At 37.9% G+C, this 14,738-nt stretch overlaps 1 protein-coding gene across 9 annotated transcripts in view; it reads left to right on the top strand.

Annotated features, from left to right (window-relative positions):
- Nucleotides 1-14,738, top strand: part of HHAT (hedgehog acyltransferase) — a 167,159-nt gene that overhangs the window by 64,756 nt on the left and 87,665 nt on the right. For all 9 annotated transcript variants that reach the window (XR_014944570.1, XR_014944571.1, XR_014944568.1 and 6 more), the window contains one exon: nt 452-487. Coding sequence is in view for 4 of the 9 variants with exons in the window: in XM_032443397.2 (XP_032299288.2) it covers nt 452-487 (36 nt within the window). In the remaining 5 variants the exon portion in view is untranslated. The remainder of the gene's footprint in view (nt 1-451; nt 488-14,738) is intronic.

The following is a 14,738-nucleotide window of genomic DNA, read 5'->3' as shown; positions in this document are numbered from 1 at the left end:
CCTTGTTATTTATTTATTTTTCTTTCAGTACAAAGCATATCAAGGAAAAAAAGTATATAGGTAGAGGATTAACCTGTATATATGACAGTAATCAAGTGGAGTTGCTGGTCATTAGGATGCTAGAAAAGATTGTTTCCAGTAATTAAAATTTATGCACTTTTTGTGTTATGCTACTCTGAATGTTACTGCTTTACTGAAGAAATACTAAAACAAGGGATTTGTAAGCTTTTTTGATGTAAATCTAAATCTTTTCATATGGTGATCATCTTAAATGTCATGTCATTTCATAAAGGAAATTGTATGCTAAGCTTCTTTTGTTTAGGTTTTATGAATGACAATTTTACATTTATCTTGAGTAGTATTAATTATTTTGAAATGCTGTGTTTATGTAATACCCAACTAAGAAGTGATTTTTAATAATTAAAATATGATGAATCTTTTTATCTTACAGAAGTTTTGATGTTGGGCTCCATCGCTTTCTAGTCAGGTAAGCTAATATTTATTTTGAATTGCAGTTGGATATCAAATAGTGTTTCTGTTATTGGTAACGATGGCCATCTAACTTGGATACTACTTGACATTTTCTGTGTCAAGATTGCTGCTTATATTTCAAAAACTTTCAGTGTAAACTCGATATGTAACCCAATGAAAGACTCCTGAGGAGCCTCTTTAGAAGTCATTTAGGAAAGCCTTGATTCAAGAAATATCATGAGCTCCACTCATTCTGAGGAAAAATGTTTTTCTTTTATCTTAGTTTTCCATGCTATGGTGAAAAAGAAACATTTTCTAAAGGTTTTCTTTTTTCCCACTGCCTACTCAAGTACCTTCATATTTTTAATAAGGCCTTGAATTTTATAGACAATTGTGGCTCAGGGAGCAGAGATTTGTTTTCTTTAATAGAAAACTTGATTGATTGGATGCAGAAGATGGACTAGATTCTGAAGATGAATAAGGAATGTGAAATGATTTTGTTCACTGACATTTGGAGGAATGCCATGATTAAAGCAATAAAAGAAAAGTAAGAAAAGGGAGGTTAATGCATCTGAATGCATTCTGAGGAACTTTTTTTGCTTTTTGTTCTTCTTTTGTGTGAGCAAGTCTCAGGAGTTCACTGAGAAAGTATATTTGCATTCATTTTCAAAAACATATCTATCACTATCTAGCTGAGTTTTTAAAGAAATGCAGTGTGTACTTTAAAAGGTGGCAAAGTTTGCAGTGCTCCTCAGGCCTTTAGATAATTCTTTGTAAGTTATTTCATCCCACTGAAATGTTGTTTCTTGCACAATTGAGCAATTTCTGTCTGTGAATGCTTTTACCTTGGGAGGACTAACCCAGTGTGTGATCCAGAGCATGCTGTTGACCTTATGCTGGTGCTGAATTCATTCTTGTGGGCTACTGTGGATAAAGGCTCTCTGTTAAGCGCTCACAAGTCTGAATCCTTGTGGTTTACAGCAGGCAGCACTGATTCATGGACTCTCAGAGCTCTGTCCCCAAGTGATTACTCCTGGTTACTTTCACCCCTCTGGTCATATGCCCAAAACATCTACTTTTTAAATATTTTCAGTACCCAGCTAAATGCTCTGGACTTGAGATTTTACAAGAAGCATTCAGTTCCAATAGTATGTTAATTGCCTATAAACATTTCACTTGTAAGTGTTCTGTACATGTAGTCCTCTATGGAATTTTTTCCATAGAGGAATTCCTTTTCCAGATATAGCTTCTCCTCTGGATTGTCAGCAACATGACAACATCCAGGGAAATTATAGTAGTTCTGTATCCATTCAAAGTCTGGATGCCATTCACAGGATCACAAGGAGAATGTAGTTGAATTAAGGTTATACAGGCAAACCAGTGTCCTGACATTCCATGACCTTTGAGCCATAGATTTTATAACTTTGTTTCACGTATTTCTTTATGTGAAACATGGAAACATTTAAAACAGCTCTCTTCAACGAAGGCATGGTGTCAATATCATTGAAGATGTTTACATTTCGGTATGTCGATATTGTTTTTAGTCTGCTCAATATACTTAAATTCTTGTGCCCATTCTATAAAATTAGTCACACTGATTTAGGTTTTAAATGTAGATATATTTAAATCATATAAAAATATTTATAAATACGCTGCTGTTGTATAGGAGATACAGTGCATAGCAAAGTCTGTAGGGAACACAAGTAACTTCTTAACCAAGAGCAGAATTGCAGTAAATGTTGAGCCACTAGTAATGCTTCTACCACTGAATATAAGGTATTTTTAATATACTGCATTGTTTTGCATCATGTGGAGATAGATTACTGGAGTTGTATGCTCATATAATCCTTAAATAGCAAATATTCACTGAATTTGGTTGTGTAGAACACCTTATTTTTGACTAACACGTCCCATTTCCAAAGCCTGCTGCGGGTCTTATATGAGTGTGTTCTTTGAGATAGCTTTAATAATACTTTGTTCTCTATTTGTCACCTACTCCTGTTATTGGGGATTCCTCAGTTGCATTTACTGTATCTCTACTGTTAAGGAGGGAATACTGTTCCCTTCCATTATAGCAGTATGAGTTTTGCTTATTTTCCTTTATGTAAAGGGGGGGGAAAAAAAGTTATTCCTCAGTAGTTGATTTTTGGACTAGGGAACAGCAGCAGACTTGTGGTATTTCTTTCATCTTTGCCATTGGTTTGTTATATGACTTTTAGGAAGTTACTGCCTTCATTGTTTTTATCTATTTTAATGTTCTCTGCTCTCAAGATATTGTAGGTTTTCTCTTCTGTATTCACATAGTATCTGCTGTGCGAAGTCTTCTTCACAGCTTGTGCTTCTCTGTGAAAAATAGAAATAATAACAAAAAGCAGAGTTTCAAAATTGCTGAAAAAAATCTATGAATTATGCACTGACTGAAACAGGAATCCTGAAAATTCCTGGAGGAAAAATCAATTTTTGATGGAAAATTTCATGATGGAAACTGTTTTCATACTACTCATAAAAAATGTACTGCTGTGTTTGAAAGATCATTCTCCCACTGTTTTCACACAATGATATAGAAGAAAGTAACTGTTACTTCATTTAGCTTCAGCAGAATTGTTAATTATGTTATTCAAATTGTGCAAGTACAGATATAGTTGTACAGACAATAATAAAAACCACACAAAGGAACAAACAAAACCCCTGTATTTCCTAAATCTAGGGATTCTCAGTATAGAGCAATTGGGTGTATTACCAGAATTTAGAATGCATAAAAGTAGTTTTTGGGATAGCAGTTAAGAGGGGAAAGAGGAAGAGAGTCCACATGGTGCTGTTTGCTCACTGAAGCTATTTCATCCAAACACTTCAGTGCTGAGACCAGGGCATCAGATGAAATAAAATCTTGAACCTATGAGGATATTTACTGTCTCAGTGCCAAACAGTGCTTCCTTTAGGGCAAGGCTGATTAAGGGGAGTGGAGAAGAATGACAGTTCCTGGAGGCACGATTCTTTTGAAAAATCTCCCCACTTTCAGCACTGCTGTGCCTTTGAAACAGTATGAATCATTCATTGCCATGCAGATGTGGCTTTGAAAAGAGCTGTGGGACCATGCACCTATAACATTACCCAGAGGTAGCCATCTGTTAGCAGCACTTACAGCTCACCCTGTGCTTTGCGATAACTTAAGCTTATTGAGAGCCGAGAGTTTAGATTTTATTTCCAGGTGCAAAGATTCTCCAAATAGAAAACTTCAAGACCGTCCCCTTTTCTAGTTTTCTCAGGTGAAGTAAGATGTAGTTTGGATTCTGGGATCAAATGCTAATACTTGTTGCCACCTCTAGTGGTTTTAGTTTGAGCTGGTATGTCTGCGTGTAAGTGCAGAGGGGTCCCACAGAGGAACAGTGACAATGGTTCTACATATGACACTCTTGGGGGAAAAAGATAGCAAGGAAAAGACTGTCCATCAGCTAATTCATCTGCTGTTCTCATTCTCTGTAGAATCCCATAGGACTCCTCATATCTTCATGCTACTCAAAGGAATAGTTCATTAACATTGTTATCTAATAACTGAATTGTTCAATCAGTTAAAACAAGAAGTCTTATTTTCCCTTGTTACACTACTCTGTTCAGAAAGGTACCACTGAGCCCCTGTGAAGTCAAAATGTGCAGGCATTGACTTTCAGAAGGGAACACAGTTCTTTACTGAGGCCTCAAGAAGTCATTATTGAAGTGTAACCTCTATGGGAACTGTAGTCAATCACTGAAGCCCTCAGCAAGGTTCAAGCTGTCCCAAACTTAAGAGATCTCTGTTCAATTTATTATTGTTCAGTGAGAGCAATAAAATAAAGTAATTCTTGCTATTGCTGTTATGTTCGTTTAAAAAAATATATATCTGAAGTTTCCCTTTCTTATACTTCCAGCTACTGGAAAGTCAGCATCTGCTGCAAACAGCCCTGTTTGCTTTGTGTTGCATCCTTTCTCTAATTCTATTACTGGTGATTCCAGGCTCTGACAACTAGACACAGATTTTCTGCTGGGGTGCAATGTGGATTGTAGCCTAAAAGATCTTTGTTTCCTGAGAGCCAAATAGCAGTGCTGATGCTATGCAGTCTCTTTGCTGTTTTTAACATGGCTGCCTATAAAATGCTATTGATGTTCTAATATACTGCAGTGGAGCTAGACAGCACAGTACTAAAGAGATTCTACTTCTCTTGAAGTAGGATCGATAGAGGTATTTGGATAACTGCCTGTCTTTGAAGCCACTAGGTGTAAAGTCCCACAGGGATACATCCTTTCTCCACTTTTCTCTTTCAGTTTATCTGCTGTTCCAAAAAAGACCTGTAGCTTCTCAGCTCACTCTGTCCTGATCACAGAATTGTCCTTGCTGCATAAATGACAGTGTGTGGCCAAACTGCCTTCTGCAGCAAACCAGGCTGTGGACCTTGAGAATCTTTCGTGTGGCTCTGGGGTTTTGTTCTCTCCACAGACCCTTGCCAATAGGTGATGCAGTAAGATTACATCAATTTTGTCTTCCTGTCTCCTATCTAGTCCTCTAACGGTGTCTTTGTAGATTTAACCATCAGCATGTCCCTTCTATCTTTGCAGGTCTTGCTTTTAGTCAGCATATTACATTGATACAAAAGGTGACCACAACAGTCCTCACATTCCTGTAGACCCCTTGAGAACAACAAGGACAATAATGCCCCTTTGGAATACAACATTGTGCTCTAAGGAGTGGTTTCTTCATTACCTGCATCTGTTTCCACTGAGGCTAATCCTAACCAGTTTTGCCAGATTTCTTTATGCCACTTCACCTGGGTTTACTGGAGGTCTGGAGCAGATGTGTTTAGCTTTATGTAGCCTATGTGTTAATGTGAGAATAGGCAATATATGTGGAGGTGGGATCACCATGCCTAGGTCATGTGAAACTTGGATGCTGTCATTCTCTTATGATCCTTACTCCCTCCAATCTCTAGTCTTTAAGCTGAGCAATGACTAGTAGAGCATGTGGTTATCATTAACTGTTCAACATTTTTGGATCACTGTGGCCCTCTAGAAAAGTGAGGATGAAGCCAGTGAATTTGCAGAAGCAGCATTTTCAGTCAAGGGTGTCCATCTGGGAAGCGGGCTTCTAAAGGAGACCAGACTGGCACACAAACTGCTGTTTCCAAGTTACGCTGTAAAAATCTTCCTTTTGGACAAAGAAGCTCCACTGTAATACATTGTTAGCCAAGGAGATAAGGAGAGCAAAAGTTCATTCTTGTAATCTCTTGTACCTCCTGTGATGTGGATATGATGTACTGGAGGCAACACTTGTAGTGACTGGCTTGAAATTGTGTGATTAAGTAGGTTCTGCAGTTTTGAAGGCTGAACTGTGTTGCTGTTGAAATCAGTGTTAGTGCTGAAGAGATGCTGAAGAACAAACAAGCAGCTAAGAAGTAGCTGGAATCTTCTAAAGAGTGTCCAATGCAGAGATCCAGCCGTACTGCCCTTGTAGTTCTGAGCTCAGCTTCTGTGGGCAGCAGTGAGAGTGGTTCTTTGAACACTGCTGTGTGTGTGTTTGTCAGAGGCAGGAATTATAGGAAAAGCTGCTGTAGAAATGGCAGAACATTAATTGAGGCATTCTGACTGGAGTTGGGGCAGTGTTCAGCAAACACAAGTTTGTCAGAAAAAAATTAGAGAACAGTGAAGAATGATGTTAACTTGCTTCACAGCAACTGCAGTCTTTCAAAAGCCTTCTCAGAATTAAGGGTTTTTTTATAGTGTAAATAGAGAAAACAATCTGTTGTTACATAATAAATTAGCATTGAGCATGTTGCAAAAATAAGGCTGGGTTTTGTATAAACAAAATGGAATCTTTATGTAAATGTTATGTAAATGTGACATTTAAGTTAAACTGTTGGAGTGGGGAAGTTGAGATTAACAAGGTGCAGATCTCATCGTGTTTATGTGTTGCAACTGTGAATTAAAACACTTTGTTATTTGTGTTGCTCAGCCTTTCAGCTCCTGTCTATCAGCCAGAAATACGCGGTTTGTGGAATGCGAAGTAAGGTTGAGTTCAGGCCACTTTTAAATAACTTCACTATTAGTTTGTTGGAGCTGGATCAAAGGATGCCTGTCACACGGCAGCGTGTGCTCGTGGTGAAGCCTTTGGGGTTAATATCTCAGAAGCATTTATCCTCGAGCTGGGCGCCTGGCTGTGCACAGCAGGCACTCAGTGTCTCGGAGCTCCTGTGACCTGGCACCGCCAGAGGGCGAGCTCGGCCTGGCGTGTAGAGTGCCGGATCTGTGCTCCGGTAACCGTGTGGATGCTAAGAGACAGCTGCTTGCAGTTCTTGTGCTTGTAAACTACAGTACATAGACCTGGTTCTAGGTTCTCTGAGCGTTCCAGGACAGTTTATAGAGTAAAGGGAGTCTATAGATCTAAAAATCCACAGTATGGCAAGATGTAAAGAATGGGTGTGAGGAACAAGAAGTCAGTAGACTTGGTTACTCATATCTGCTTACCTACAGATCGGGTGGGCTTAGGATATCAGCACAGAGGTGAAAGTACCTTGAGACACAGGGGCGGTACCTTGATTGTCTGTATTATATATTCCCTGATGTCTATATTATTGACTGCAGTCACATTGATCTCAGTAGTAAACTGATAAACGCGAGTTGACTGCATTTTATTTACAGCACTGATGGCAACATTGGTATGTTTAAAGCCATAAGCAAAGATGCCCAAGGTGAACTAAGTACGGTGCTTAGAAGTACTGCCTGTTTGGGACAAGAGAGGCATTCTTGTGTATGTCAAGTGTAATAAGATCATAGGTAATAGAATCATTTGGGTTAGAAGGGACCCTTAAAGGCCATCCAGGCCAACTCCTTTGCAGTGAACAGGGGCACCTACAGCTCTATCAGGTGCTAAGAGCCTCATCTAGCCTGACCTTGAGTGTGTCTAGGAATGGGGCATCCAGCTCAACCTGGGCAACTTGTTCCCGTACCTCACCATCCTGATAGTAAAATCCTTTCTCCTTATATCCAGTCCCAATCTTCCCTCTATTAGTTTGAAACTGTTTTCCTTGTCCTATTGATCACAATATACCCTGATGAAGAGTCGGTCCCCTTCTTTCTTACAGCCCCTCTTTAGATACTGAAAGGCTGCTCTCAGTTCTTCCCAGAGCCTTCTCTTCTCTGGGCTGAACAGCCCCAGCTCCCTTAGCCTGTTCTCACAGGACTGTGTTCTATCTATTGGAATCCATTTTTTGCTAACCCCAAAAGTTCTGGCTGACATGAGGAGCTGTGGGGTATAGTGAAATCCTTGCTTCATTCTGGACTGTGGGGATTCAGGAAGATCAGAGTTTTACCCTGAAGATCTCTGTGCTTTTTCTTTTCATAGCCGAAGCGGGATAATGGTCATCCTTTGTAAAGTGCTTTGAGATCTATGGATTAAAAATGCTATATAAGAGCTCAATGTTGTTATTTATTGTAAGCTCTTTACATAACGCCAAGAACAGATGATAAAACAGGACAGGAAGTAACTATTGGATTTGAAATCACAGTCTATCACAGATATAAATTTAGGGTAAAAGAAAAAGGAAATGTCAATTTTTCTTTGCAATCTGTACACAGCCTTAATTGCTTTTACTTGGTCAGATTATGAATGCAAATAGAGTACAGCAATAAAAAAGTGATTTTGTTAGAAGCTAAGAAAAAATCGGTATTTAAGGCATGTGGCTCAATGTGAAATGGTTCTTCCCTAGCTCCTGAAGAGATTACAGCCTGTGAATCAAAATCTCATGCAGACATCCATCTTAAGGTTGTGAAATAAATAATAGTTGGGTAACCCTCATAATTTTGAAGAAAAGGGGTCAGAGCCTGCAGATTTTTCTTTATGTAACAGTCTGAAATAGTAAAGAAACATGCTGTAGGCTTCCTAGTGTATCCCAAAATGTAAATGCAGTATCTTCGTGCAGTACTGAAGAATGAGCTAAGGCCATAGAAACTAGTGGATAATACTTTTTATCAGCTATCATGCAGTTATTTTTTGCTTTCTCCCAAAGATTTCGCATTTTTTCTGTAAAACAGAATAACTGGATATGAGTGACTGAGGTAATGGCTGGCTGAAAATCACCACTCTGCTCTTCTAGTCTTTGTGAATATCAAAATGGAGTTTGCTTGGAGTTGAATGATGTTACTCCAAACTTTAAAAGCATATAGAGTAAAGCAGAATGCCACCCTGATAGATGTAAAGAGAATCAGAATGTATAAGTACTGCTCTCCTATTTTTTATGTGAATGCTGATATTATATAATAAATATTAACTCATCTAGCTACAAAGATAATGGTATTGCCCTGTGCCAGTTCTGGTAGATTTAGAGATTATTTTAAAATGCATCTAGCATTTTGGTACAATAAATTGCTTTTCAAATCTGGATTAGACTATAGCTCTGAAAATATTAGATATAGATATTTGAAACCAGCTAGTGAGGCATAGTATTTTGCCAAAGGGACCAACCATCGTGTGGGGTGCATCGGGCCCATGGCAGTGACCACAGCCCCAAACCTGCCTGAGTTCAAGAAGTGTTCAGACAACTCTTTCAAACACAGGACTCTGCTCCCATGTGGAGCCAGAATTTGGGCTCCATGATCTTTGTGGTCTCTTCCAATTCAGGGTATTCTGTGATTCAGTGACAGTACAGACCTTGCTTTTCTTTTAGCCAATTATAGGGAAATAAGAGCAGAGTATAACTTTATTAGTGATTCTGTTTGAGTTCTACCAAACTCAAATATGTGTTAAAATATATATTTTCTGCGTACATGGAAAAGATGAGCCAGAAAGATTAGCCATGAGTTGCTCAGGTAACTCTTCTCGTTTTGATGCCATTGGAGTGTAGCAACAACTCAGGAGCAGGTATTATAAAAGAATTACCTAAGTAGAGTTGATCCCACAATGGAATAGAGAATAGCTGCCCTCTGCAGGCTTCGCACATTGTCTAAAAGAAATAATAATACATGTGTTCACTGAAAGTTTTGCAAATACACAGCAAAAATGAAAAGTGAAAGTCTGGCTTTAGGTAGTACATAGACTGACAGTGTTCTACCTATGGAAGAATTTCTGGTTTTTCTAGCTTTTTGGTTAAGGAAACAGCAGAAAAATTGCTGCTTCTCAGAAGAGTATGTCTGTCTAGTTCTCTGTATGCTGCCTAAATAGACTGCACTGTACTTCTTAGAGCCATCTACTGAAATTGGGCCTGCTGTTGGTATTGGAGCTAGCTGCCTTATTTGTGTTTCATTACTGTGTGCTGAAGTTGTATTTAGGACCTAAGGCTGTGTTCCAGTTCATAACTGAACGAGGTCTATAGCCAAATATTGAGGACTTCAAAGTACCTCCAGAATTTCCCTCTCTGGGGACTCTGCACAGAACTTGAGAGCTTCTGAGTGAAGGTCTGGAATTTCCCAGGGCCTTCAGTATCACAGAGCTGCTGATCATTCTTCTCCCCAGCAAAGGAAGATGCAGCTGATGTTTTTTTTTGCCAGGAAATCAAAATAAAAGTGACCAAACTTAGAGATGATGTTTTGTGCTGAAAAGTGTTATTTTGTAGAATTAACTTTTCTTTTTAGGATGATAGTAGAAGATAGAGGAAGGTTGCATGGGATTAGTGGAGAGTGGTTAATTAGAGTAGTATGGTTAGGCCACTGTTGGACTCGATGATCTTTAAGGTCTCTTCCAACCTGAGGGATTCTATGATTCTATGACAGAGGAACTTGTTTTGTATTAGAAAGAAATGATTAAAACAGCAGCTATTTAAATGACTAGAGCTTGAGAGCAGCCTTTGGTGATCAGTTAGATTTATCTGACTGCCAAGTGAGAGCTTCTACTCTAGTGAGATGTATAAGATGTTATAATTGGTCTCAAGACTAGAGACTGAATTATTTATTGAAAATAAAGGCCTTCCTCTATGCATGTTCAGTAAGGATGTGTCCTATGTAATAATGTAGTTGACAGCATGGGCAAGTGGTCAATATCAGTATTCTTTGAGAGCTTCACTTGACAGTCAGCTAGTGGAACAGACATAGCATATGGTGGAAGCTTTCTACAGTGTACATCTCAATATAAATATTTAATTTTCTCTTGTTTATAGTGTCTTGTACTTTTAAAACCACGTAAACAACAAAAACTGTGTACATTCAGAGATGATTAACAAAGTAACCATGGAAACCTGCTTTACCTTCCTTCTCTATCTATAGAAGTGTTTTTTTTATTACATTTTTTATTTTTTTCCCCTTGCCATGATTTGAACTGAACTAATAAAATAAGCCGTAAACATTACTTTAAACTTTTAAGTCAAATGTAAGGTGTAGGTTGTCCAGTCACAACCAATATTTGTATAATCAGTGTAGGAGTTTGCATCCATAGCACAGCAAGTATCAAGTAAGTTGTAACTAATAACTGTATGCAACGTTTGTAGCAGGTCACGAATGGACATAATAAATCTCTGCATTTCTGAAGTATGGGATCTTTAAATTTGCAATTTTTTGTTTTCCGTTCTGGATAAGACAAACAGGTTAAAAATAATTCAAGGTTTTACACTGATATTTCGATCATATGAGTGCTAACTTGCATAGGATCAAAGCATTCATTAGAGAAAATTATTGTACCCTTTGGGTGGAGGTTCTTGACTTGGAGACTATGCCTCCACTATGAAAAAATCAAGGTCACCTAAAGTCTCTTGTTTGTTTCCTCGTATGTGGAGAGACATCCCTTTGGAGAACCTGGTAGGCTGGAACAGAAAGTAGCTACAAGCATAAAAGTCAAGTTAGCTATAATAGCAACCATGTGGGGGTAGTGTAGATCTTACCCTGGCCAGGAATTATGTGCCTTTCCTTTCAAAATATGAATTGTAAATACAAAATATGAACTTTTCATAATCTAAGAACATTTTAAGATTTGGTGATAATGCTTCAGATTCATATTATAATTGTAGACTATTATTTCAAGAGAATTTTAAATATGTTGGCACGACAGTAATTAAACTTAAACTCAGCAGGGAGGGTTAGTGGTCTTTATTTTATCAAATGAACAATCAGTTTCAGTAATATGAAACTATATTTCATTTCCTGGATTAATTTAGTTGTATAATGAGACATCTATTACCTACGTGCTTGTATTGCCTCTTGACTTCTCTATTTTTAGAGCTGAAGAAAAAATTCTTATTGGTCTGGATCATTTTTCTGTAGTTTATTACAGTTCTGTTTGTGCTGCAGTGTCTGGTTTTAAGAATTTGATTTGCCTGGATTTCTGTTGCTGTCTTTGGAAATCTTTTCTCTGTTTTTATGGGTAGCAGCATTAGTTTCTATGATTCTATGATTTCTAGATTCTACGATTCTAGTTCATTGAGATACCCATCTTTGCAAGACTTTTCCAATCACTTGTGGTTCCTGATTCCAGACATGAGGGTCTGTTAATATTTTGCATGGCCTGATCAGAGCTTTGGATGAGCCAAAAGCAGTTTAAGGATGATGAGTTCTAGTGAGTAATTTTGGTACTTCTTACTCGTGGTTTTCTCTCAGTTTTTGTTGTGTGGTACTGTGCTGCATTCTGTCTACTACAAGTTTCCAGTTGCCTGAAGGAGATGTTCTAGAAGTTGTTTTGAGTTCATGTAAAGAAATTATATAGAAGCATTACACTTCTGTGAAAAACAAATGAACAAAAACCAGCAGTCTTAATAGAGACAAAGCGTTGAATGCACTGTTGAATGACAGTGTTAGTGCAGCTATAACTAAACAAAAGTTAGTGATTGATTTATCTGTGGCTAAATTCTGTGTCAGAGGAGAAGAGTTGAGGCATAAGCCCACAAAACTGCAGATGTGACATGTTGATATGTACATTGCTTAGAGTAGACTTGATCTTATTTGCATAATGTTACCACGTTAAAAGATACTTCAGTGCAAGGAGACAAATACCTATATGAAAAAATATTAACCTTTGTTGCTTTTTAGACAGCACTTAAGGAAGGGTGTTCATTGCAGCTCAGAGGCATACTACTCCAAAGTCAATTTCCAAAAGTTACCTTCTGGCACCATGCATGACTCCAGATCCTTATCAAATTATTTTTGTGCTTCATTTTACAGTTTTAAATGTGGTTTTTTTTACCTTCTTCTGTTGAAGTGAGGAAAGAAGAAAACATGATCCACCTCCAAGAAGTGGGGAAACAAGCTTTTATAAAGTGCTCTCAAGTGAACAGACCAAATCAATGGAGAAAGCCTGAAAGTATTTTTCTCAAATTTCTTTCACCTTAAGCATGGCATTATAACAAAAGGCTCAGAAAGCAATATTCAGGCAGAAGTGTCTCGCTCCAGCTGATGGTGTCTCTGAAGAGTTCAGAAGTAAATTAGAAAAATAATGACTACTTTCATTAAGATATTTCAGCTATGGAAGCAAATGCGTTAGGGTTGCATGCTTTTGCTAGAGCTGCAGATGCACAAATGCCTTTTAGAATCAGACTGACAAGTTATTTCATCACTAAGTCAACACATCTTTATGCTGATTATGATCGGTGTCTTGAAGGCAGCGTGCGTCTTGACTGGGTGATTATTGTTTCACAGCAGTAGCATCAACCTCCACAGCCTGGGCAGTGGTCACAGCATGCCAGCTTCTCTCATGTCTCTTGAGGGCAGTACACAGAATACATACTGTTATGACTTATTTGGATGTTACTTATTTTTATCAGTGTTCTACTTGACATTTTATACCAGCTGATAGCGAGAAGATCTTTCATTTTTTCAGTAGAGAAACATGAGTAACCTGTGCATTTATGTGTAGAAATGATTTAGGGCTCTTTCCATGGGAGTATAATGATATTTTGGTCTTGTTATTAAATGAAAAAGATTAGCTAATAATTTTATGATGTTGGATCGGTATCTTGTACTTTATTGGTTGTTTCCCTGTAGCATATCTGTTGAGATAAACAGACTCCTCATTCTGTTTCTGTATGTTTTATGAAAATAAGGACAATTTTGTCTCTATCCCAAGAGCTACGTAACTTTAGGTCCTGGTGCCTTCTTGAGGCAACTGTTAATGCCTTCCCACCTGCCCTACATCCCCCATGATGGCATTGCAGTCACGTGGCTGCACGCAGCCTTCTGTTCTTCCATTTGTTCCCCACACTGTCTGCGTCAGTGTAGAGGCATTTGGAAATGCACCTGAGCCTGTTGAGTTCCCGGAACAGGCTTGAGAGCTTTTTCTGCAAGGCCATTCAGTGTCTTATTGCAGTCTTTTGAACAAAACGTGCTGTGAAGGATACAGAAATACATTTTAGCAGCCTGTAACAAACAACAGAAATATTTTAAGCTGCTATTCTTTGTATGTACAATATTTGCTACCTTTTTATTTATTTTAGTTGTGACGAACATCAGAGAGGCATGAGGTTCTTTTTCTGTTCTAGTTTACTACTAGCCCTTAGGAAGTTATATTAATGCAGAAAGCTCCCAAATGATTCTATTCCGATGTACACTGGATGATGAAAATGTCTTCTTTGTTTTTGTTGGTTTTATCTCAATTGTAATTTTCAAAGGCAGTGTGATTTTTTTGGAAACACATCTAATTAATCTTTTTCTTTTTTCTTTTAATATACAAAAGAACAAAAGGGACCTCTAATGGGAGCTTGTTTATTTTCATTCTTGTATATGTAATAAAACAGTTTGTGGTGTGTCTATATACGAAATTAATTTATTCCTGGGTTTAATTTCACTCCATCTGTGCTTTTTTTAATTTTCTTTTTTTTTTTTTTTTTTTTTGAGTCGTTGCTGCTAAACAAAAGATCTAAATAAAATATATACGAGCACCTGGCAATCTGGAGCTGTGCATTTGTGCACAATCCTGCCAACTCTGTGAGAAATCTAAGGCCGGAAGAGTTGTTATTAGTGGCAGCCTACAAGGAGAGGAGCAGCAGTGCTGATAACATTGCAGTCCCGGTAGGAATAGATAATACATGTTGTCAGTCACTAGGCTTAGGAAAGGAAACATGGATTTCATCACTAGGTGGTAAAAAGAGAATGAATGGAGGATGGTTGCCCTGTTTATTACTTGTCTTCTCATGTGGAGTATGAACAGTACATTTGTTTTGGAAAATACTTCTGTAATTTCAATAATTGTGTGATTGATGATTATTTGTAGTCTTTCTTCTTTGTAGAAGCACTTGTATCTCATAACTGACATAAACTGAAGTAGGACTGAGGCCATCCATCTTAAAATCCACCATTACCACATATAGTTAGGAGCAGAATATTGCAGA

The sequence above is a fragment of the Coturnix japonica genome, chromosome 3, assembly GCF_054131305.1.
Source record: "Coturnix japonica strain WE chromosome 3, WE-NBRP24, whole genome shotgun sequence".
NCBI lineage: Eukaryota > Metazoa > Chordata > Aves > Galliformes > Phasianidae > Coturnix > Coturnix japonica.
The sequence above is the reverse complement of the archived record's forward strand: the minus strand, read 5'-3'. Positions and strand labels throughout refer to the sequence as shown.